This window comes from Vipera ursinii (genome assembly GCF_947247035.1).
Source record: "Vipera ursinii genome assembly, contig: scaffold_293, whole genome shotgun sequence".
Taxonomy (NCBI): Eukaryota; Metazoa; Chordata; class Lepidosauria; order Squamata; family Viperidae; genus Vipera; species Vipera ursinii.
Window position 1 is genome coordinate 6052 of NW_028148409.1, and position 24770 is coordinate 30821.

General features: G+C 44.7%; 1 protein-coding gene and 1 long non-coding RNA gene across 2 annotated transcripts; both read left to right on the plus strand.

The window, feature by feature from the left end:
* Positions 1-1090: 1090 nt before the first annotated feature.
* LOC310650537 (uncharacterized protein) lies at positions 1091-14649 on the plus strand (the record flags this gene model as incomplete). Its single annotated transcript, XM_083380099.1, has 8 exons — positions 1091-1225; positions 1766-1819; positions 2845-2898; positions 3891-3944; positions 11784-11837; positions 13516-13560; positions 13651-13695; positions 14446-14649. 8 exons carry the CDS (start codon positions 1091-1093, stop codon positions 14647-14649), a joined length of 645 nt encoding a protein of 214 aa, XP_083236225.1.
* A 2199-nt stretch (positions 14650-16848) lies between these two features.
* On the plus strand, positions 16849-21234 carry LOC310650536. The gene is made up of 4 exons (XR_014494397.1): positions 16849-16903; positions 19844-19897; positions 20529-20582; positions 21177-21234. It is a non-coding gene; the product is annotated as an uncharacterized lncRNA (long non-coding RNA).
* The last annotated feature ends 3536 nt before the right edge of the window (positions 21235-24770 follow it).

The window sequence follows — 24770 nt, forward strand, 5'->3', positions numbered from 1 at the left end:
CTAGCAGTTCGAAAGCACGTAAAAATGCAAGTAGAAGAATAGGGACCACTCCGGTGGGAAGGTAACAGCGTTCCGTGCGCCTTTGGCGTCTAGTCATGCCGGCCACATGACCACGGAGAAGTCCTCAGACAAGCACTGGCTCTTCGGCTTTGAAACAGAGATGAGCACCGGCCCCTAGAGTTGGGAACAACTAGTACACATGTGCGGGGGAACCTTTATTTATTTATTTATTTATTTGTTTATTTATTTATTTATTTATTTATTTATTTATTTATTTATTTTATTTGTTTACTTTTACCTTATATTAGATGATAGGTAGGCAGGCAGGCAGACAGACAGACAGATAGATAGATAGACAGACAGAGACAGACAGACAGATAGATATGGGTGGATAAATGGATGCATGGATGGATTATAAAAAGATAGGTAGGCAGGTAGGTAGGTAGATTTTTTTCTTACAAATTGGGGGTAGCGGGTATTGGAAATCCTGGCTTGCGTCTACCACAGTCCTGCTTGTATGGCGTCCTTGCTCCGATGCCTCCAAGCTGCTGCTAAACACTTTTTGAGATATTTAGCACTGGCTGGGCTGAACGGCGGGACCTGAACTGAAGCAGGATCTCCAGCATCGATCTTCTCCTTGACCCGATCATCACACAAGGCTCTCTGGTCTTCACGGGCCTCAAATCAAACACGTTTTTTTCCCCTGCCTCAGAGTGTGTCAGAACTCATCCGGTTGTGTGTGTTTGTCTCTTTCTCCCTCCCTCCCTCCCTCCCTCTCTCCCTCTCTCCCCCCCCCCCCCCCCGCCTCTGCATTTTGCAAGTTGGGAGGCCACAAGAGGAAAGGGTGGTGGAGGAAAATCCTAAATGTTAGCGCTCTCCCTGACCTTCACGGTCACGGGTGTGTGTGTGTGTGTGTGTTTGTGTGTGTGTCCGTCTGTAATTTGTTCCTGCACTTGGAGGAGCCCTTTGTCAAGCGTTGAGATCCAGAGGCCCCACGGCTGGTTTTGAAACGGAGAACAGCTGCTGTTTGTGCTGGGGGTTGCGGGGGGGGGGGGAACCCAGCCTTTGAGGCAGGAAGAGTTTGCCGAAGATGGCGTCCAATTCAGCCAGCGAGGAAAACTCTTCCTCCGATGCCTTAATAAATCTCAGTCCTTTCTCTCTGTCTTCCCAGGGTCTGATGGGGTTCATCGGTCCAATCGGAGAGCCCGGCGGCGTTGGGGAGAAGGTACCAAGGATGGTGGGATGCTTGTAGAAACAGCATTGAGCTGAGAAGGCCTTCTACTAAGAGCCCTCAAGGGTTTTTTGTTTTTGTGGGAGGACTATCATCCACAGAAAGTCCCAAAGTGATTCCTTGCACGTTTCGATGGGCAGTTTTCCTTCAGAACTTCAAGATCCCACGCTTGCAATCTTTCCCGGGATTCTGCAGCAGCTGCATCGGGCCTTCCCCCCCCCCCACGAGATCCTCAGGGAAAAGATCTGATTGCTTTAAGAGTTACCCAGGGGATGCCAGGCCTTGCAGGCTCAAGCAACGTTCTCCATGATTTCAGCCCTAATACTTGCGCCCTTGTTTCATGATTGACCTCCACCGTTTTTTTTCTTTTCGCCCCCCTGTAATAAGAGAGCTTGAGAAGTTGCCGTTGGCCAAGTTGGCTTCAAGCAAGCAGGGCTGCGGGCCGGCGGGTCACCCAAGCTTGTGACTTCTCTGCAAGGATGTGGGCCGTATTTTGTGAATGGAAGGGTTGACTTCTGCTTCTCTTCTTCCTAGGGAGACCGAGGCACAGTTGGATCACCAGGGCCAATAGGCGTCAAGGGGTCGATGGTAAGGAGTAAGTCTGCATTCTCCTCTTCCTTGAGAACTGGCATCCTGTGTTCTCACTACGATTTAGATGGTGTTGGCTACATATTCTACACAGTGTCTTTCTTCTTCTTCTTCTTCTTCTTCTTCTTCTTCTTCTTCTTCTTCTTCTTCTTCTTCTTCTTCTCCTCCTCCTCCTCCTCCTCCTCCTCCTCCTCCTCCCCCTCCTCCTCCCCCTCCTCCTCCTCCTCCTCCTCCTCCTCCATTTTCATGACTCCTCCTCCTCCTCCTTTTCCTTATCTCCCTCTCCTTTTTCATGACTTCTTCCTCCTCCCCCCCTCCCCCTTGCCCTTTTTCTTTGTGGTCAATCAGGGAGCTTGACCTAAAGTCAAATTACCATAACTTCACGCTCATGTCCTCCCAGCAGGATTAAGCGCCTACTCAGTAACGGTTGCCTTCCCAGTCACAGCAGCTTCCCAACCCTGAGAAAACAGTCGGCTCTCTTTGATTAGGCCACCTTTGAAGTTTCTCTACGGGCCATTTTAAGGTCATCAACCACAAAGGACCACCTCCTACCACCTGGCTTTCTGTGAGGGGGGGAGGTCAGAAAATTGGGGGCTCCTCCATAGAAAAACAAGGAAAGACCCCAGGGCACAATCAGAAAACACAATCCATCTCAGAAGGTTACATTACCTAAGATTAGCACTTTAGACAGATTTAGGCCTAAAGATTGCTATTCCTCCTTCCCCTTTGCCATTCCCCCCCCCTAGAGAAACTGGACTGGGATGAATTAGCCATGCAATAGATTAGGACCTTTTATAGGTTCTTTTTAGCTGAAAGGTGAACCTTAAATTTCCCCCGGGTTTTATGCCATTGCAAGCTCGGGACCCTTTGGAAACTCGAGTCGAGTGCTTCCACCTACAGAATTCGTGGTGGTGCGGGGCAGGGCGGGTAATCTGTTTCTCGTTTATCTGGGTGAAGAAGTTATTTGGGTTGAACTTGCAATCGGAAACAAGATCCTTCTCATGGACTTTGCTTTGATGTTCCAGGGTCATCCTGGAATATCAGGAGAAGTTGGAGAACCTGGCCCCCTGGGACCACCAGTAAGTGATTTTTCTTCCCCCTCTTGCAACAGCCCAAAGTCTTCTTCTCGCTCTGGTTTTGATACTCAAGAATTTTGTTCAAATGAGAGAAAATAAATTCTGCCCAGTATAATTTTGGAGCAAACTCTTGAAGAACATGGCTTAGGAATTATTGGTGCAGCGCTGCTCACGGAGTCAGCCTTCAGCACAAACCCAGCAATTGGGGTAGTCCATCAACAAGGAATCATATAGTGCAAGTCACACCACACATCAGGTAAAATATTAATACTACTTTATAACACCTTCGTAAGGCCACACCTGGAATCCTGCATCCAGTTTTGGTTACCACGATGTAAAAAAAAAGATGTCGAGACTCTAGAAAGAGGGCAGAGAAGACCAACAAAGATGATCAGGGGACTGGAGGCTAAAACATACAAAGAACGGCTGCTGGAATTGGGTCTGTCTAGTTTAATGAAGAGAAGGACGAGGGGGGACAGGATAGCCGTGTTCCAAAATCTCAGGGGTGGCCCCAAAGAAGAGGGAGTCAAGCTATTCTCCAAAGCACCTGAGGGCAGGACAAGAAGCAACAGATGGAAACTAATCTAAGAGAGAGGCAACCTGGAACTAAGGAGGAATTTCCTGACAGTGAGGACGATTAATCAGTTGCCTCCAGAAGCTGTGAATGCTGCAACACTGGAAGTTTTTAAGAAGAGACTGGACAACCATTTGTCTGAAATGGGAATAGGGTTTCCTGCCTAAGCAGGGGGTTGGACTAGAAGACCTCCAAGGTCCCTTCCAACTCTGTTATTCTATTCTATTCTTTTTTTTTTAAAAAAAAAAGTTGATTAAGGAAAATGCCCAGCATATTTCCCTAAAAGCTTGTTTACTTTCTTTCGACTTTGCCCACTAGAGGTTACCTCTTGAATGGGAACCTCCCCTGAAAAATTGAATCTCACAAGACCTGGTGGTGAATCCCAAGTGTTCTTCTAATGTTGTTTTCATACCTTTTCAAGGGCCCCCCAGGACTTCGTGGTTCCCCAGGGATAAGAGGACCGAAAGGTCGGCGGGTAAGTGCAACATTTACTTTATTTTCTACAGAATTTAGAACAGAAGCAATCCTTTAAGGCTTGAAACAGAACTGTTCACCATCTATCTGAGGAAAAGAGCCAATCTCTTAAATATTCAGTTCTGAAACTGCTTACCTTTAGGCTAGCCTACACACCAAGCATGAAAAGTAACCATTCTACCCTACAAACAGATAGTAAGCATCAACCTCCTCTTCTGATGCCTTCTCTACTAGAGTTGTAAAACCAGTTTAGGAACCTCTTCATCCTTAAGGGACCACGTGACCAACTTCTAGGATTATTGATTAAACAACCACCAGTGAAATCGAGAGACACCGCCCGGTGTCTTTGACCCATCTCTTTAGCTCTGAACTCTTCCTTCTAACTCTCCTTCCCTTGTCAAGCCTGAGTAGGTGGTGACAACTGCAGCTTCAAATAACCCACAATGAAATCCATTAAAGGGATAAAAATCATGATTTTCCAGCTGCGGGAACTGCTGCTGTGCAAATCTTTTCATGTTTCGCTTCGGCCTTCCAGACCTTGAAATCCACTTGCTAGAACCTCACCCTACTAGTGGGGAAGTCCGCCTTCCATTAAACACCGGTCTAGAGGTGTTCAAGGAGAAACGTTGGTTGGGCTAAACACCCACTGGTTGGGCTTAAAAGATGCTTTCCGCCAGGCTAGTCGAAAAGAAATATGGATTGGATGGAATTCTGCAGTAAGCCAACGAGAAGCTGGACAAATAATTGATTGATGGATGGGTCTTTTGCACAGCCAACTGTCTTATTTCTTGGTTATTTTTTAGGACTAGGAGGGAAATAACCATTGGTTGGGCTCAAAACTTGCTTTCTGCCCACCCAGTTGAAAAAAAAAGGTTGATTGGCTGGGATTCTGCAGTAGCCGATCAGAAGCTGGACAAGTACTGTAATTGATTGACCGACGGGTCTTCTGCACAGCCAGTTGTCTTGTTTCTTAGTTATTATTATTATTTTTTAAGGAAAGGGAGACGCCCAGGTTTTTTTTTTCTTACTAACAGAGCACTGAGTAGTTGGGGGCTTTCCACTCCTACTCCCTGTAGTAGGAAGAGCTATTTTGGAGGGATGAGTTGACAGAGGAACCCAGATCTCTCACCAGAAGGGATTCATGGAAAAAAAATATTCTGCAAATCTTCCGGAGCCAAAATAATCTCTGTCAGTGATGCTTAAATCTCCAGTATTTTGCACCACAAAGAGGTAATGGAGCCAGAAGGAAGCTATTCTTTGGCTCCTGTTTGCTCTCTCTCTCTCTCTTTCCCCTTCCTTTTCCATAATTTTTCTTTTTCCCCCAGTGCCAAGTCTGTATTTCCAGCAGCAACTTCACTGCAACTGCGGTTTTTTCCCCCCCGGCAACGTCTCTGCCAGACGTTCCCTACTGCATACAGCTCCTGTGCTTGGCTTCCCTTTCAGGAGATTTGGCGCCCAGCTGACCTCACCCCAAACGTTTTGGAAAGTTGGTTTTCCTAAGGTGGAAATCAAACCCAGCGGTGTGTGTGTGTGTGTGTCTCCTGTGGGGCCGGATTCGAAACAAGCGCTGCCATCCTGTGCCTCGGATCCTCGACTCGGTTGCAAGACCCAACACTTTTGGAAGACCTTCACAATTCTGAACGGAGGCCAGACCGTCCACTGACAGCCAAACGCCATTGTGCCCCAGACTTTACGGAGGCTTCAATTAACGTCGATTGTTTTGAAGGAATTGGGCCACGAGGAAAGCTGAGCGCCGAAGAATTGAGGCTTTCGCCTCGTGGTGTTGGAGAAGACTCTCGAGAAGAGGGCCTCGGACTGCAAGGAGATCCAGTCGATCGATCCTCACGGTAACCAACCCTGACAGCCCTTTGGAAGGGCAGAGCCAAGCTCAAATGCGTTGGCCACCAAATGAGAACAAAGGACTCCTTGGAAAAAGACTCTGATGTTGGGAAAGATGGAATTCAAAAGGAGAAGGGGACGGCAGAGGAGGAGATGGTTAGACGGGGTGATCGAGGCAATGAATGTGAGGTTGAGCAAACTCCGGGAGACGGCGGATGAGAGGAGGGCCTGGCGTGCTTTCGTGAAGAGTCAGACATGACTTAGTCTGTGGTGGGATTCAAATACGGTATGTGAATAACCGGTTCTCTGCATGGATGTCGCTTTCAGAAGTGCGTTCTGGGCCCGGGCAACAAAAAATTAGCTACCGGTTCTGTTGAAGTGGTGCACACCGGGCTGAATCCCACCACTGGACTGAGTGGCTGAACAACACAGCAAAAACAGGAAAAATAATTTTGAAGGAAAGAATTGCAAGTCTTCCTCCATCCCAACTCCTTGTCAGAAACGGGTGTCTTCCTTTTAGTTTTTGGAATATCCAGGGATTTTTCACACGGAGAGCCTCTGAACGGCTCGTTTTTCCTGGCCTGTGGATAGCTCTTCCTTTGGCTTTCATTCCACATTCATTTTTTATTTTTTATTTTTTTATTTTTTATTTTAATTCCATTTATATCCCGCCCTTCTCCGAAGACTCAGGGCGGCTTACAAGCTTAGCAGTAGCCTTCATTCTATGTATATGCCTGCGTATTAGGGCTTTCACACACACCCCCCCAAGCGGCATTATTACAAAGTCAGCTTAATTGCCCCCAACAATCTGGGTCCTCATTTTACCTACCTCGGAAGGATGGAAGGCTGAGTCAACCCTGAGCCTGGTGGGACTCGAACCTGCACTAATTGCAGGCAGCTGGTGTTACTTAAAGAGGCATTAGCCCACTGCTCCACCAAGGCTCTGATTGGAGTGTGTCATTTTTGATTGGAGTGTGTCGTTTTAGGAACTTGGGTCACCTGAGCAGTTGCAGGAGACCGCTTAAGCATCACCCAGTACTCCCTTGCGTCTCGCTGAGATATTTTCTGCCGTTTTTGGAGACGAGTGATGGAAATAATAATGATAATGACGATGATGGTAATAATAATATTGCAAGCACATTAAAAAAAATAGCTGGGAAAGCAGATAATAACAAGACCTGGCAATGGCTAAGAGCAGGAAAGTTGAAGAAAGAGACCAAGAGACTAATTCTGTCTGCACAAGACCAAGCCTTAAGGACAAATGCATACCAAGTCAAAATGGAGAAGACAGCAACAGACAGTAAGTGCCACCTATGCAAGGAAGCTGAAGAAACAGTGGACCACCTGGTAAGCCGCTGCAAGAAGATCGACTACAGACTGACTACAAGCAGTGGCATGATAAAGTAGCAACAATGGGGCACTGGAAGATCTGCAAGGAATATCATTTGCCTGCAGGCAAGAACTGGTGGGACCATAAAACAGAGAAAGTCGTAGAAAATGAAAACGTTCAATTGCTCTGGGACTTTAGAATTCAAACAGACAAGCACCTGTCGCATAACACCCCGGACTTAACAATTGTTGATAAGAAAGACAAAAAAGTCTGGATAGTGGACGTGGCAGTGCCTGGAGACAGCAGAATAGGCGAGAAAGAACTGGAGAAGATTGTTCTGTACCAGCCTGCTACCGGCCCTGCAACAAAAGCAGGGACGACCCCTTTACAAATGGCAAGAGGCTGGAATAACGTCTGCCACATTTATTACTACAAAAACAAACAAGACACGAACCAAGATACAGGAGCTTTGAAACACTATCCGAGCGGTTGCTTTCAGCAAACCAGCCCTCCCCACACATTCCCTTTATAAAGAGTTCAGGGCGTGGCTTCTCTCTCCCTCTTTCCGAGAAGCCCCATTGCCTTCCTCTGTTTACTCCTAATTGACTGCCTCCTGCATCGGGCGTCCTTGAACAGGGCCAGCTGTGGGTCATCTTCATCCACACTGTCAGGCTCACACAGCTGGGTCTCCATGGTGACCAAGTGGGAGGGGCCTGCCTGAGGGCAAACATCAGCAAGATCTTCAACCCCCTCAGCAAGGTCTTCAACACCCCCCTCCTCCTCCTCTGAGTCGTCCAACCCAAATGCCGAACCCACAGGCTGACCCTGAATCACAACAAAGATAACAAAATACAAAGACAAATAGAAATAGAACGACTGTGGCAAAGGCAAGCAAAGGTGGCACCCATAGTAATAGGCGCCTTGGGTGCAATCCCAAAACAAACTGGAGCACCACTTGAACACCATCGGCATTGACAAATTTGCCATTAGTCAATTGCAAAAGGCAGCCTTACTGGGAACTGCTTCCATCCTGCGACGAGATCTGTAATACCATCATTTCAAACATCCACATTTGCCTAATCCCAGGTCCTTGGTAAGGACTGGATAGGTAGACAGAAATGTCAAATCCAGTCTGAACGTCTCGCTGACTGTGTGATGATGATGATGATGGTGTTGATGATGATGATGATTCAAAATACATCAAGAAATTGCAGCTTCCTGCAATAACTCCAGCAATGCTACAAAAAAACTGCGCTACTCGGAACATCTTACATTTTAAGGAGGTACCTGGTTGATACCTGGGATGCTGGCAGCAACCCGTGTCAACCATTGGTGCCAGTCAGTTTGAGTGTTCGGTTGACTGAGTTTGATGTTTTATGAATAAAAGCTTTATAACAACAACAACAACAACAACTCGATAGGAAGGACAGATTGGAAGGGACCTATGAGGGCATCTAGTCCAACCCCTGGCTCAACCAGGAGACACACACAGAATTACAGAATCACAGAGTTGGAAGGGACCTCGGAGGTCCTCTAGTCCAGCCCCTGCTTGAGCAGAATCATAGAAGGACAGAATTGGAAGAGATTATCTCCCTGAGTGTGTCTTAAATTGCTGGATTATCCATAGACCACGAAGGATTTATTTATGGCTTTCCATGTCGGCGGAACAACAGACCAACCGTGACTTTTTAACCAACCCCTGCCCTTTTCAGGAAATGGGGTTCCCTACAGATCATCCCTGAACTCGGCATAATAAGGAAAAATTTTAACGATTTCCTCCTTGGAAGTCACCCTCTACATTTCCCACAAGTCCCTGTGTCCTTCAGGGCATTGTGGATAACTGAAAGGGCAGGAGGCAAGCTGGAATCTTCAGTCTGAAATAATTCCAACTTATTCCACTCAACAATGGATGGAAACTAACCAAGGAGAGAAGCAACCTGGAATTAAGGAGAAACTTCCTGACAGCGAGGACCATTAACCAGTGGAACAGCTTGCCACCAGAAGTTGTGGGTGCTCCATCACTGGAGGCTTTCAAGAAGGAAAGAGACTGGACGGTCACTTGTCCAAAATGCTATAGGGTCTCCTACTTGAGGAGGGGGTTGGACTAGAGACCCCCAAGGTCCCTTCCAGCTGCTATTCTATTCTGATTCTATTCTGATTGATTGTCACTCGAGGAAAAGAATTGCACACAATTTGTTTTTCCCCAATGGACACCCAAACAGCTCTTTTAATCCCATCGTTTAGTAATTATCTCATGAGAACAAGTCCTTAATTTTGTTGACATTGCTCTCCCCTCCCTCTCCTCTTTTTCAGTTTTGTTAAGTTTCTGAGGAAAGAAGCCCCCCCCCCCGCTATAATTTTAGATCCCGCAGCTGCTCTCTCTGCCTGCTCTCTCTGTCTGATCTCTGTGTCTGATCTCCCATCCAAAAACATAATTCAAGGCAGGATGGAAAGCCTTCCCCGCTTTCTCTCTCTCTCTCTCTCTCTCTCTCTCTCTCCCATCTCTCTTTCTCTTTCTCTCCTTCCCTCCCTCTCTCTTTCTCTCCCTCTCCTGTCTGTCTCTCCCTCCCTCTTTCTCCCTCTCTCTTTCTTCCTCTCTCTCTCATCTCTCTCTCCCTCTCTCCCTCTCCCTCTCTCCTTTTCTCTCTTTCTTCCTCTCTCTCTCTCCTCTCTCTCTCTCCCATCTCTTTCTTTCTCTTTCTCTCCTTCCCTCCCTCTCTCTTTCTCTCCCTCTCCTGTCTGTCTCTCCCTCCCTCTTTCTCCCTCTCTCTTTCTTTCTCTCTCTCTCTCATCTCTCTCTCTCTCCCTCTCTCCTTTTCTCTCTTTTTCTCTTTCTCTCTCCCTCTGTCTCTCCTCTCTGTCTCTCTCTGTCTCTCTCTTTCTCCCCCCCTCTCTCTCATCTCTCTCTCCCTCTGTCTCTCCCATCTCTTTCTTTCTCTCTCTCTCTTTCTCTCTCCCTCTGTCTCTCCTCTCTGTCTCTCTCTGTCTCTCTCTTTCTCCCCCCCTCTCTCTCATCTCTCTCTCCCTCTGTCTCTCCCATCTCTTTCTTTCTCTCTCTCTCTCTCTCTCTCCCTCTGTCTCTCCTCTCTGTCTCTCTCTGTCTCTCTGTCTCTCTCTCTGTCTCTGTCTCTCCCATCTCTTTCTTTCTCTCTCTCTCCCTCTCTCTCTCTCTCTCTTTCTCCCCCCCTCTATCTCTCATCTCTCTCTCCCTCTGTCTCTCCCATCTTTCTTTCTCTCTTTCTCTCTCCCTCTGTCTCTCCTCTCTCTCTCTCTCTCTCTCTCTCTCTCTGTGTGTGTGTTTCCCTTCTCTGCTGCCGTTGTCACAACTGATCTCACATTGTGCTATTTCGGAGCACAAGGGGATGACTCAGATCCTGGTTCTGATTCAGAAGCCCCAGTGTGATTTATGAGGGTCTCAAATTTAGCAATTACAGTGTTGGGATGGAAAAGAACTCCATGTCAAACTACTGGGGGGTTGTGTGTGTGTGTGTGTGTGTGTGTGTGTGTGTGTGTGTGTTAGAAAACACCCAAACCCCAAACTCAAAACAGACGTTGTAAATCATTCTTCCTGCCGTAACAAAGATGGAACTGCATCCTATTTCTTGAACGTTTGTGCCAGGGAGGGCTGTTGGTTCGTTTGGTCCTTTGCAAGTTGTCATTTGTAACGAGCCCCTGATTTTTCCTTTTCTTTCTTTCTTTCTTTCTTTCTTTCTTTCTTTCTTTCTTTCTTTCTTTCTTTCTTTCTTTCTTTCTTTCTTTCTTTCTTTCTTTCTTTCTTTCTTTCTTTCTTTCTTTCTTTCTTTCTTTCTTTCTTTCTTTCTTTCTTGCAATGATTTTAATTCCCCCACCCCCACACAACCCTTCATCCTCACCACATGCGAAATGTTGTGCACCCTTCAACATGGGGGTGGGTCTTTGCTTACACGGCGGTGCGGATGAAATCCATGTGCTTGGAAAATGTCACCCAGTTCTTGCAGGATCGGGTTTCCCCGGCTGGCTAGAAACCTGGGTTCCTCTGCTGCTGGCAGGATGAGGCAAACCTGTCAAAGCTGACAGGAATCAGATAAGCCGAAGACCCTTCTCCTCGTGGAAGCTGGAGACGCTGTGCTTGTTACTTTTGTGCATTTGGAACCGCGGAGAAGACAGGGGTGGTGAAGGAACCATTTGGCGTGACTTGTTTCTGCTGGAAAGAGTTGTTGTCCAGCCGCAAGGCATCCCTTTTCTCCTCTGGGTGGTTCCTGATGGATTCATCCGCACGCCGTCAGATGAGGGCCATCTCTTAAGTGACCTCCCTGATAGAACTTCCCCGGGAGGAGCCTTTGAAATGCCCCCCCCCCCCCCGCAAATTCAGCAGCAGAGGTTGTCAATATAAAATAGGTGGGTTCAGATTCTGGTGGGCTCCGTATAAGTCTAAAACGTGGCAGCATTCTAGACCTGCTCAAAATGGAGAAAGAGGTGAAAATCTTCCTTTGGCTGATATTGAAGAGTTACTGCACTACAAGCCAAACCAAGATATACACTAACGTAGCTAATTAACAACCTGGATTAGATCTTTAGCCTCAGAAAGTACCTTTTCTTAGACCTTCTTTGCTCTTTTTTTTCCCTTTCCGGCATGTAAAGGGTGCGTTTATATTTCTGACCTGCGTGTGCTTTTCCCCCCATCTCTCCAAGGGTGCTCGAGGTCCTGATGGAACACCAGGTGAAGCAGGGACCCAGGGACCCAAGGTAAGCCATCCCCTCCACCAATCAAAAAGGCAGGGTCATCCTTGGACACCTGCCAGCGTTGGCCCGCTGCATTCTTGCAAGGCGGAGACTGGACCTTTTCCGTGGTCCTGTGCCAGACCACAGGGATCAAGCCCAGGTTGCGTGAACATCAAGTGTCTTTGCTACTCCTACCATTCTGGCTGGAAATTTCTCCTTAGCTCTCAGCTGATTCTCTCTTTGGTTAGAATAGAGTAGAGCTGGAAGAGACCTTGGAGGTCTTCTAGTCCAGCCCCCTCCTCAAGCAGGAGACCCCATACTGTTTCAGAAAAAGGACTGTCTGGTCTCTGCTTGAAGTCATCCAAGGAAATCTCCTGTAGGCACCCAAGAGACTCACGACTGATGACACATTTGACCCCTCCCTCAGGCTCAGCCTGGTCGTCATCCGATCGGAGTCTCTGGATCCATTCAGAGACATCTGTTTCAAGGAGGAATCAATCTGACTGGGAAAGTTTGGAGATTTGATTGAACTTCCTTGAACGTGGATGTTCATGGAGATTCTCGGTCATCCAAGTCATGGTTGTCCCAAAGGTGCTTTTTTCAGGAGGTAACTGGACTTTTTTTGTTTTTCCTTGGAAGACCTTTCGCTTCTCATCCCAGAAGCTTCTTCAGCTCTGACTGGATGGTGGGGAAATGGAAGGATTTCTATTCCTTGCAGACCGCTGGTCATTTGCCTTCTTTTTAGAGGGTCGTTGAGGCCACCTGGAGATTTACCTGTATCCTCAGGGTCCCCTGAGGGGTGCAAATGGGTGTGGAGCCATCTTGGCTGCAGGATGTTTTCTGCCCTGGGTCCCTTCACCGTTGAAGGCAGATGCAGGCTGGGAATGAGTCTGTGTTGTCTGAATCTCACACGGTTCCTGTAGTCTGCAATGTTTTCTGGAAATCCGTTCATGGTCCGTCACCATTCGAAGGGGGTTCATTCCCAAAGCACATAGCTCAACGTCTATGGAGGTTCTCGGTCATCCAGGTCATGGTTGTCCTGCTTTTTTCAGGAGGCAACTTGAACTGGGACAAGACATAGAATCATAGGGCTGGAAGAGACTTCAAAGGTCTTCTAGTCCTTTGCTGAAGCCAGGAGACCTGATGCTATCTTGGCCAAATGGTTGTCTAGTCTATTTCCGAAAGCCTCCAGTGAAGGAGCGTTCACCTCCAGTGATGCATCTCGGAATCAATGTCCTACAAAGCCCTACAGGACAGGAATGACATTCTTGATTCTTCCCCAGAAGAAAGAGTGTTGGGAAACCTTTTTTTTTCCCTTGCCAAATACATAGACTGAGATTGAGTATTTCCTTCCGCACAGACTGAGCAAGGTCCGGCCCATATTCTCAACACAAGCTTCCCATTTCTCTACATGGTCCATTAGAGATAAAACTGGCCAGAACCCATCTCCATATTGTTCTAGGGTTTGTTTGTTTTTTTGCACACAGGATTTTTTGCAGGATACTAAATTTGTCCTTTAGACTTTGGTCAACTTGGAGAATCCCACCAACGTGTCCCTTTCCCCCCTCCACCCTCGCCTTTGATTGTAGAGCGGATTTTTCCCCTATGTTCTTGGGAGAAAGAAACATAGGGCTTGTAACTCGTAAATGGGCAAATGGGAAAAATGAAGAAAAATGAATCTTTCTTGCATATATATTAACAGGGCGTCCCAGGTAATCCAGGTCAACCAGGACTGGACGGCCAAGAGGTACATTCAGTATTTTTTTGAAGGAATCTAAAACTCTTTGAGATGTTTATGATACGTTTGCAGAACTCAATCAAGTCTTTGTGTTTGTAGGGAAAGATTGGAGAAATGGGAGAGACTGGAACTCATGGCTTTCCTGTAAGTCCATGCATCTTGCTTCCTAACGAAAAGAATTCATATTTTATCAGAGACACTAGTGGCGAGAAGCCATATGAGATTATTTCCACCATTTTATGGAGGTGGATCCAGGCTAGTAAAGTTGAATAAAGGAGGGTGTTTCCCCCCTCTTCCTTTAATTTGTCTAATTTTTCTTCCTTCTTTTTTTCCTCTTCCCTTGATTCCTGATTTTTCACCATCATTGAAAAGCATCATTCATCCCACTTCTGTATTAGTTTGGATTATTTTATTTTATTTATTTAATTTCAATTTCAATTTCAATTTCAATTTTAATTTTAATTTTAATTTTAATTTTAATTTTAATTTTAATTTTAATTTTAATTTTAATTTTAATTTTAATTTTAATTTTAATTTTAATTTTAATTTTAATTTTTTTAATTATTTTAATTTTAATTTTAATTTTAATTTTAATTTATTTTATTTTTTAAAAACGTTCTCACTAAGCTTGGTACACTTTCCTCCCATCCATTTTGCCTTATGCACAAGGGTTTCAAAAGCAAATTTCCCTGATATAATGAACTTACATGCATGATGGGTAATTCTAGCGGTGGCTTGAAAAAAAGTCATTGTTTTTTTAACCGCTCTCCTGCTCAGTTATAAAGCTGAATTACTTAATTTGGAGAAGAGGAAAAACGGAAGGGCAATTAAATTTATGAGAGAAGTTGCCTCTCGTTTAGAGCTTGGGCTATTCATTGACTTGTTTCATTGTAGGGCATCCAAGGATCTTCTGGACCACAAGGAGAGAAAGGGCCTCCTGGAGATTTGGCAAGTACCCCAAATGAAGCTCTACTTTGGTCTCCACACCTGTCCACTCTTCAACCCCACTTTTCATTATTCCTGTCTGAGCAGCTTGGAGAGAGGCATGGGGAGGAACACGAGAAGTCTTCCTCAAAGGAGACTTCTGGAATGGAATAGAATAGAATAGAATAGAATAGAATAGAATAGAATAGAATAGAATAGAATAGAATAGAATAGAATAGAATAGAATGGAATAGAATGGAATAGAATGGAATAGAAGAGAATAGAATAGAATAGAATTAGGAATAGGAATAGGAATAGGAATAGGAATAGGAATAGGAATGGAATGGAATAGGAATGGAATGGAATAGAATAGAATGGAATGGGATGGAATGGAATAGAATAGAATAGAATAGAATAGAATAGAATAGAATAGAATAGAATAGAATAGAATAGAATAGAATAGAATAGAATAGAATAGAATAGAATAAGGAATAGGAATGGAATGGAATGGAATAGGAATGGAATGGAATGGAATGGAATAGAATAGAATAGAATAGAATAGAATAGAATAGGGATATTAGAATGGAATGGAATGGAATAGAAAATATGGACGAGAAGTGAATGCAGAATAGAATAGAGTAGATTAGAATAGAATAGAATAGAATAGAATAAGGATAGAATATAAAATATGGAAGAGAAGAGAATGCAGAATAGAAGCAGAAGAGAAGAGAAGAGAAGAGAAGAGAAGAGAAAATATGGAAGAGAAGAGAATGCAGGATAGGATAGGATAGGATAGGATAGGATAGGATAGGAATATTAGAATGGAATAGAATAGAATAGAATAGAATAGAATAGAATAGAATAGAATAGAATAGAATAGAATATGGAATGGAATGGAATGGAATGGAATAGAATAGAATAGGAATAGGATAGGATAGGATAGGAATAGGAATAGGAATAGAATAGAATTAAAGAAAATAATAGAAGAATAGAATAGAATAGAATTAAAGGTAATAAGAATAGAATAGAAAATATGGAAGAGAAGAGAAGAGGAGGAGAGAATGCAGAATAGAATAGAATAGAATAGAATAGAGCTGGAAGGGACCTTGGAGGTCTTCTAGTCCAGCCCCCTGCTCAAGCAGGAGAACCTATACCACCTCAGACAGGTGAATGTCTAGTCTCTTCTTAAAAATCTCCAGTGATGGAGTGTCCACGATTTCTGGTGACAAGCTGTTCCCCTGGTTAATTGTCCTCACTGTCAGGAAGTTTCTCCTCAATTCCAGGTTGCTTCTCTACTTGACCAGTTTCCAACTGTTGTTTCTCGTCTTGCCCTCTGGTGCTTTGGTGAATAACTTGACCCCCTCTGCCTTATGGCAGCCCCTCAAATACTGGAATACTACTAACACACACACACACACAAACACACAACACACACCATTTCTTCTTTTATTTAGACTAGCCAAGCCCAAGTCCTGCAGCCGTTCTTTGTATGTTTTAAGTCTCCAGGCCTTGGATCATCTTAGTTGCTCTTCTCTGAATTTTTTTCCCCAAACTCTCAACATCTTTTTTTGTTGATATGGTGACCAAAATTGGCTGCAGTATTCCAGGTGTGGCCTCACTAGGGTTTTATAAAGCGCTAATAATTACTTCGCGTGATTTTGACTCTGTGCCTGGTCCATTCCCTTAACACTTTGGCCAAAATGAGGTCTTCTCCGAAGACGCCAGAGCTGGACCCAGCACCTGTATTTGATTTCATTTGGTGAAAAGCAAACGAAGGAATGATGGTCCTTGCCATGAACAGAAATTGCAATTTGATTGAAAACTTTGGAGGGACAGTCAGAAACGATTCGGTCTAGGTGGCACCTCCTGGCAATTTCTGTCCGTCACTCAACCAGCTCATCAAATCATGTACGCTTAAGATCCTGATCTGGTTCAGGAGATGGCTTTGCACATCCTTAATTCTATGGACCTGTCTTTTCAGGGACCTCAAGGCCCACCAGGACCACCGGGCCTTTTGGGAGAAATTGGACATAAGGTAGGATATGGTTTCCACCTCCTTTGTTTTTGGACAAGGCTGTTTGAATTTCCTGGAATCCACCCAGCTTTTGGGAATCCTCAAAAAAAAAAATCCAAAGTGGGAGATGCATCCTGTATTAGAAGGTCAAGGCAGACAGAAGATGGTTGATGTCGAGAGCAGAAGACCCTCATGAAAAACCTGAACGTTTTGTTATTTTGGAAATTTGAAAGGTTTACTCTTCAGCTCTTTTTCTGGGAATTCTGGGTAAAAAAAAGAAGCAGCCTCATTGATGCTCTGCAGTGTGTTCTCTGTTGGGTCTTCCTTTCTATTTATTTTTTCCCCTTCCTCCTCTTTCAGGGACCTCCTGGTGTAGCAGGACAGCGAGGACTTCCAGGAGAACCTGGCGTGAAGGTAAGGGAGAGAGAAGATCTTCCCTTCTTCTTAGGTCAGGGGTAGGCAACCTCGGCTCTTTTATGACTCATGGACTTCAACTCCCAGAATTCCTGAGCCAGCTTGGCTCAGCTTGGAAACCTCTCCCTTTCCCCTCAGTGTGGCTGGCTCAGGAATTCTGGGAGTTGAAGTCCATGAGTCATAAAAGAGCCAAGGTTGCCTACCCCTGCCCTACACCATCTCAGACAGGTGATTGTCTAGTCTTAAAAATCTCCAGTGATGGAGCACCTACGATTTCTGAAGGGAGGGAGGAAAGGAGGATGGATGACGGATGAATGGAAAGGGAGAGAGGCATGGAGGATAGAAAGATCACACTTTGCAGTTCAATTATGAGATTCCCTTCCCTTCCATATTCTATTCCATATTCTCTTCTCTTCTCTTCTCTTCTCTTCTCTTCTCTTCTCTTCTCTCCTCTCCTCTCCTCTCCTCTCCTCTCCTCTCCTCTCCTCTCCTCTCCTCTCTTCCACTCCACTCCACTCCACTCCACTCCACTCCACTCCACTCCACTCTACATTCTATTCTATTCTATTCTATTCTATTCTATTCTATTCTATTCTATTCTATTCTATTCTATTCTATTCTATTCTATTCTATTCTATTCTATTCTATTCTATTCTATTCTATTCTACTCTACTCTACTCTACTCTACATTCTATTCTACTCTACTCTACTCTATTCTACTCTACTCTACTCTACATTCTATTCTGTTCTGTTCTACTCTACTCTACTCTACTCTACATTCTATTCTACTCTACTCTACTCTACTCTACATTCTATTCTATTCTATTCTATTCTATTCTGTTCTGTTCTATTCTATTCTACTCTACTCTACTCTACTCTACTCTACTCTACATTCTATTCTATTCTACTCTACTCTACTCTACTCTACTCTACTCTACTCTATTCTATTCTATTCTATTCTATTCTATTCTATTCTATTCTATTCTATTCTATTCTATTCTATTCTATTCTATTCTATTCTATTCTATTCTATTCTATTTTCCACTCCATATTCCACTCCATTCTATATCCCATTCCATTCCATTCCAAGCAATTAAATTCTGCTTCCTTCCAGCTTCGTGTGTTTTTCTCCTCCGACTGGTCTGTTTGCTTTGGAAAGCCTCCCAAGTCATGGCTGGACCTTCAGAGGGTCTCTCTCTCTCTGTCTCCTTTTTTCAGCTCTATTGGTCCTGCATAATGTTTAGCCACCCCCTCCTTTTTACCCTCTCAGGAGTAAAAAAAACAAAAAAACAAAACCCCTTTATTTGCCTGGCTTTCCAGCTCCTCCAACAGACGGACTCCTGGAGTGTGAGCTCATGTTTCAAACAGGAAGCGTGTTTTTTCCCCCCCCCATCCCCAGGAGAAGTCTTCAGCCTTTCGTCTAAAAATCGTGTGTGCCCACGGTTAGGACTGGAGGTACAGCTGCTCCTCCAAGGAAATGCATTTTGGAGGGGGGCGGGGCAGGGGAAACCTCTTAAAAGACAGCATGGAAGCAAATAACCCAAATTTACATCTTCCACCAAGTTCACAACTTCTCTTTTCTTTTTGTCAGACGCTTCCTTCTATCTTCCCAGAGTTGCCGTATGCTCAGTTAATTTCCTTTGAAGGAGCTTTCTTCATTCCCGGGTTGAACTTGCGACGTTTTTTTTTTTTGGTCCTATTGCAGCCTCCAAGTCAGTTTTCAAGTTCTCGTTTGTATCTTTGCTTGTTAAGTTTGTGGGGTTTAGCTTCTTCCTTCGTGTGAGGAATTTTCAGAGTGAAGATCCAGAAACAAGAGTGGTTTGGTTTGACTTGGGATGTAAGTTAGTTTTTGCTGCTTAGAGTAGACTAGAGTAGAGTAGAGTAGAGTAGAGTAGAATAGAATAGAATAGAATAGAATAGAATAGAATAGAATAGAATAGAATAGAATAGAATAGAATAGAATAGAATAGAATATAAAATGGGATAGACTAGAATAGAATATAAAATGGGATAGACTAGACTAGAATAGAATAGAGTAGAATAGAATAGAATTGAATGTAGAGTAGAGTAGAGTAGAGTAGAGTAGAATAGAATAGAATAGAATAGAATAGAATAGAATAGAATAGAATAGAATAGAATAGAATAGAATAGAATAGAATAGAATAGAATAGAATATTGCTGGGAGGTCATCTAATCCAACCTCCTGCCCAAGCAGGAGACCCTACACCACTTCTGACAGTTGGCTATCCAGTCTCTTCTTGAAAGCTTCCAGTGATGGAGCATCCACAACTTCTGAAGGCAACTCCTGTTCCATTGGTTGATTGTGTTCACTGTCAGAAAATTTCTCCTTATTTCCAGGTTGAATCTCTCCTTGATCAGTTTCCATCCATTGTTCCTTGTCTGGCCTTCAGGTGCTTTGGAGAACAGGTTGACCCCCCCCCCTTCTCTCTGTGACAGCCCCTCATATTTTGGAAGACTGCTGTCATGTCTCCCCTGGTCCTTCTCTTCACTAGACTAGCCATGCCCAGTTCCTCTGACTGTTCTTCATAGGTTTTAGCCTCCAGTCCCCTCATCATCTTTCTTGCTCTTCTCTGCACTTTTTCCTAGAGTCTCAAGGTCTTTTTTATAGTGTGGTGACCAAAACTGGTTGCGGTATTCTAGGTGTGGTCTTACTAAGGCTTTATAGAGTGGCATTAGTACCTCACGGGATGTTGACTTTTTCGTTTGCCTTTTTAGACTATCAATTGCGCCCCTTGTATTATAGGCTGGAACATTATCTTATAGATTCTACCCCTCGTATTCTAAGCCCCACCTCTTATGCCCCAAATCTGACTTTCTGATATCCTTCCTTGTACATTGTTCTTCACGCATGTCCCTCCCTCTTCTTAATATGTCTCTAAAGCTGGCTTCAAAAATCTCTTCTCTTCTTGCTGTTCCTAGGGTGACCTTGGTCCACTGGGGATTCCTGGAGAGCAAGGGTTGGTTGGCCAACGGGTAAGTACAAACTATCCACGGTCCTCTCCCTCTTGCTGCATGGACATGTTGACATTTATTCTCCCAATAAGATGTATGGATTTTATGATGGCTCCAAAAGAACTATGGAGTCCTTGGTGCTCTCTCAGCTCGGTGGTTTGCTTGCAGACATTTCATTACCCAACTAGGTAACGTCATCCTTATTGTTGAGTGTGGGGTTTGCTCCCAGGGATGATGGTGATGTTGCCTAGTTGGGTAATGAAACGTCTGCAAGGAAGCCAGCGAGCTCAGAGAGCACCAAGGACCCCACAGTTCAACCCGTTCTGAAATAAGCTCCTTGCTTCTGCCAAAATTTGATTTCGTCCTGTGGGCAGGTCAAGACTTTTTCATTTTTTTCTAATTGACACTGAAGCAAGGTTAATTTTGAGCATCAGTCGGTTCCAAATGAAAGGTTGGGATTTGCTCGTGTTGAATGTTGAAGTTCTCGACCGGTGAGAACGCCAAAGTGTGAGATCAAGTCTTGCTGTAAACGATGGCGCCTTCTAACGCCATCATTAGACTCCGAAACAAATAAAGCTCATTCGAAGGACATTAATTTGGAAGTCTGTGACCAACACAGAAGTTCTAAAGATCTTTCCATGTTCCTTATAAGGGAGAACCTGGCCTTGAAGGAGACAGTGGCACAGCAGGACCAGATGGACTCAAGGTATCTCGCCTGTCTTCTTCTGATTTGTTTGGAAGCCTGATCTTGTTTCTCTGACTCTCACTTCCCCGAGGTCATCTTCTCTAGGATAAATCTGGGGGGGGGAGAGAAACCCTCCTCTAATGTCACTCCAGGCAGGTATTCTGCTGTAGGATCACTCAAGACTAGACCAAGAAGAATCCCCCTTTTTTTTGAAAGAGAACTCTCTATTTTTGCTTTCCCCCTTTCCTTCACTTTAGATGGATTTCATCTGTGGAGGTCCCTCCAGGTAGAAAAAAAATGTGCATCTCAAGGAGAGCAAAGTTCTAACTAGGTGTACCTTTTTTAAAAAAAAACAAACGTGCAGGGAGGCTTTTTTTTCCCCAATGTTCCGTTTGGCTGAGTCCGTAGACCCAGCGGTCAAATCTTCCTTGATTTTTTTTTTGATGGATTGATTTTTTTGCTAGAGATGTAAGACTTCTCTGCTTCAGCCAACCCTTCTTTTCTTTCTACGCCCAAGCAAAGGAGAAAGTGGCGAGTTCAGAGGCAGAGAGAAGCTCTGAGGTTGTGCAGTGGCTGAACAAAGGGAAAAGCGTGTTGCCCATTTGTCTCTTTCAGGGAGACAAAGGACAACCAGGCCCAGAAGGGGAACGCGGGGACAAAGGGCAAGGTGGGGACCAAGGAAAAGAAGGGCCCCCTGGCGTTCCTGGAACCCCGGGCATCCGAGTAAGTATGAAAAGTTGGTTGATGTTTCTTCTGCCCTGTTGGACTCACATTGTCTGTTGGTGGAGATGCTATGCTGTGTCAGACAAATTCCTTGTGTCTCCAATCACACTTGGCCAATATATTCCTATTCTGTTCTGTTCTGTTCTATTCTATTCTCAATATTGTATTCTATTTCTATTTCTATTCTATTTCTATTCTATTCTATTCTATTCTATTCAACTCTACTTTACTCTACTCTACTCTACTATTCTATTCTATTCTGTTCTACTCTACTCTATATTCTATTCTATTCTATTCTATTCTATTCTATTCTATTCTATTCTATTCTGTTCTGTTCTGTTCTGTTCTGTTCTGTTCTGTTCTATTCTGTTCTATTCTATTCTCATTTCTATTCTAAATTCTGTTCTGTTCTGTTCTATTCCTTCCTTCCTTCCTTCCTTCCTTCCTTCCTTCCTTCCTTCCTTCCTTCCTTCCTTCCTTCCTTCCTATTCCATTCCATTCCATTCCATTCCATTCCATTCCATTCCATTCCATTCCATTCCATTCCATTCCATTCCATTCCATTCCATTCCAATAGAATAGTCATCAGTCCCTACTTTTGAAGGCTGGGAGAGAGACGGTATTACCTAAGGTTAGATATTCAACCACCAATGACAGTGTCCTTCAGCGGTCATTATTAGTAGTACTACCATTAGTTAAAGTAGTATTTATTAAATCATTTTTGTATAGTAAATAGTTGGGGGCCCATGAACAGTCTAAAACTTCACAAAGAGGTTGATGAGCCAGAGAATTTGGGGACCCCTGATGTACACTTTAAGTTTACACTTAAACCCTCCCAATCTCTACAGGTTGCAAAAAATGAGTTGTTGTTGTTGTTGTTTTTGCAAGGGGTACGTTTGCATCCCCTGGCTCAATGCTACCTTTTTGCCTTGTAATCTGATAACCCTGAAGTTCCCCGTAAAATATGCCTTTAATCAGATCTGGATGCAGCTCTTTAGATTGCTAATCTGGATCGCGCCGTGCGCATGATCAGCCACTCCGGGTGGATTTGGGGCTAAAAAAAACCCACAGCCCCAAACCACAGGTTTCTCCACTTTTTTTTTCCTTCCTGAAAGCCAACACAAGGAGCGCTTCAAAGGATACATGCATACTGTTTGAAATACGACCGAGTTATACGGCCTTATTCAAGAGCTTTGAATGGAGGCTGTGTCCTTTTTGCCAAACTGAGCAGTGCCGTGGCATGCATTAATTTTATTTTTAAATGCAAAAAAAAAAAGAAAAAGAAAGAAAGGAAAAAAAAGAAAGCAAAGGAGCCAATATAATTCAGCTGGCTCGTAATCGTATTTTTGTTGGGGGTTTCAGGGCTGTGTCCAATTTTAAGATAGAATGCTGGAAAAAGCAAAGCGTGCAGACCAGCTGGCAAGCGTGCGAAACGATAAGGCCTCCCTCGACTGGAGGGCGATTCCTGGCGATTGGATGGAGATGTCCATGTTGTTGTTGTTGTTGTTTTTAAAGCAAGAATATGGAAGCCAGCTTGATGTGGTTTGCAACTTCTTGACGTTCTTCCAGCTAAGGGGCTCATCCAAAGTTGTCAAACTGGCCACAACTTATTCCTCTAAACCAGGGGTCTTCAAACTTGGCCCTTTTATGACTCGTGGACTTCAACTCCCAGAATTCCTCAGCCAGCATCGCTGGCTGAGGAATTCTGGGAGTTGAAGTCCACGAGTCATAAAAGAGCCAAGTTTGAAGACCCCTGCTCTAAACGGAAGCGATCCTTGGCTCCATTTGTTCAGAAAGCTTATCGTTTTATTACAGATCAGGTGTATTGCAGTTTTGCACAACCAGGACTGTGAATTTCATGCCCAAATCCCTAAGTTCAACTTCTTCCCCCCCCAAAAAAATGTCCTTTATAACCAATCAAGTCCATAAAAGTGCTTTTTCAGACTTTGTTGTTTTCCTTTGAAGACATTTCGCTTCTCATCCAAGAAGCTTCTTCAGCTCTGACTGGATGGTGGGGGAAGGGAAGGATTTCTACTCCTTGCAGACCGCTGGTCATTTGCCTTCTTTTCGAGAATCGTTGAGCCCACTTGGAGGTTTACCTATCTGTGTCCTCAGGGTCACCTGAGTGGTGCAAATGGGTGTGGAGCCTTCTTGGCTGCAGGATGTTTACTATCTTGGGTCCCTTCCTTGTTGGAGACGGGCGCAGGCTGTTGGGGATGACTCTGGGTTGTCTGCCTCTCAAACCGAAGCGCCAACAGTTCCTGCGGTCTGCCATGTTTCCTGGAAATCCATTCATAGTCCCTCACCATTCGAAGGGGGTTCATTCCCAAAGGGCCTAGCTCAGGGGTAGGCAACCTCGGCTCTTTTATGACTCATGGACTTCAACTCCCAGAATTCCTGAGTCAGCTAAGCTATGCAATGCCGACTCGGGAATTCTGGGAGTTGAAGTCCATGAGTCATAAAAGAGCCGAGGTTGCCTACCCCCTGGCCTAGCTGAATGTCTATGGAGATTCTCGGCCATCCAGGTCAGGGTTGTCCCAAAGGTGCTTGCTTTTTTTTTCTTTTTTTTTTTTCCAAGAGGCAACTGAACTTTCTTGTTTTTCCTTTGAAGACTGTAAACCTCCAGGTTTCGCCTAATCTTGCGTCCAGGGAACCCAGTTTTCCCCCTTCCTCCCTCTGTAGTAGATTGAAGTGAGCCAGCGTGCTGGCCAAGCCAGGCTGAAGCTTTTCAATGGCTGTCTGTTGGTGAGCACTGAGCTTTATTCCCCCCGCTCCATAATAAGCTGCCTTTCGTGTGCCATGAGTATGAACTAATCTGACTTTCCCAGTTCCAAGAAAATAATTGTGAAGCCTGCCAAAAGTGAAACACATCGTGCAGGGGGGGGGGAAGAGACTTTGATTTTTTTTTGGGGGGGGGAAGGGGAGCATTTCTTTGTAGCAAGGAAAGGAGCTCCGTTCTTCCTTCTCTCTCTCTCTCTCTCTCTCTCTCTCTCTCTCTCTCTCTCTCTCTCTCTCTCTCTCTCTCTCTCTCTCTCTCTCTCTCTCCCCTCTCTCTCTCTCTCTCTCTCTCTCCCCTCTCTCTCATTCTCTCTCTCTCTCTCTCTCCCCTCTCTCTCATTCTCTCTCTCTCTCTCTCTCTCTCTCTCTCTCTCTCTCTCCTCTCTCTCTCTCCCCTCTCTCTCTCTCTCTCTCTCTCTCTCTCTCTCCCCTCTCTCTCATTCTCTCTCTCTCTCTCTCTCCCCTCTCTCTCATTCTCTCTCTCTCTCTCTCTCTCTCTCCCCTCTCTCTCATTCTCTCTCTCTCTCTCTCTCCCCTCTCTCTCATTCTCTCTCTCTCTCTCTCTCTCTCATTCTCTCTCATTCTCTCTCTCTCTCTCTCTCTCTCTCTCTCATTCTCTCTCTCTCTCTCTCTCTTCTCTCTCTCCCTTTCTCACTCCTCTCTTCTCTCTCTTCTCTCTCTCTCTCTCTCTCTCTCTCTCATTCTCTC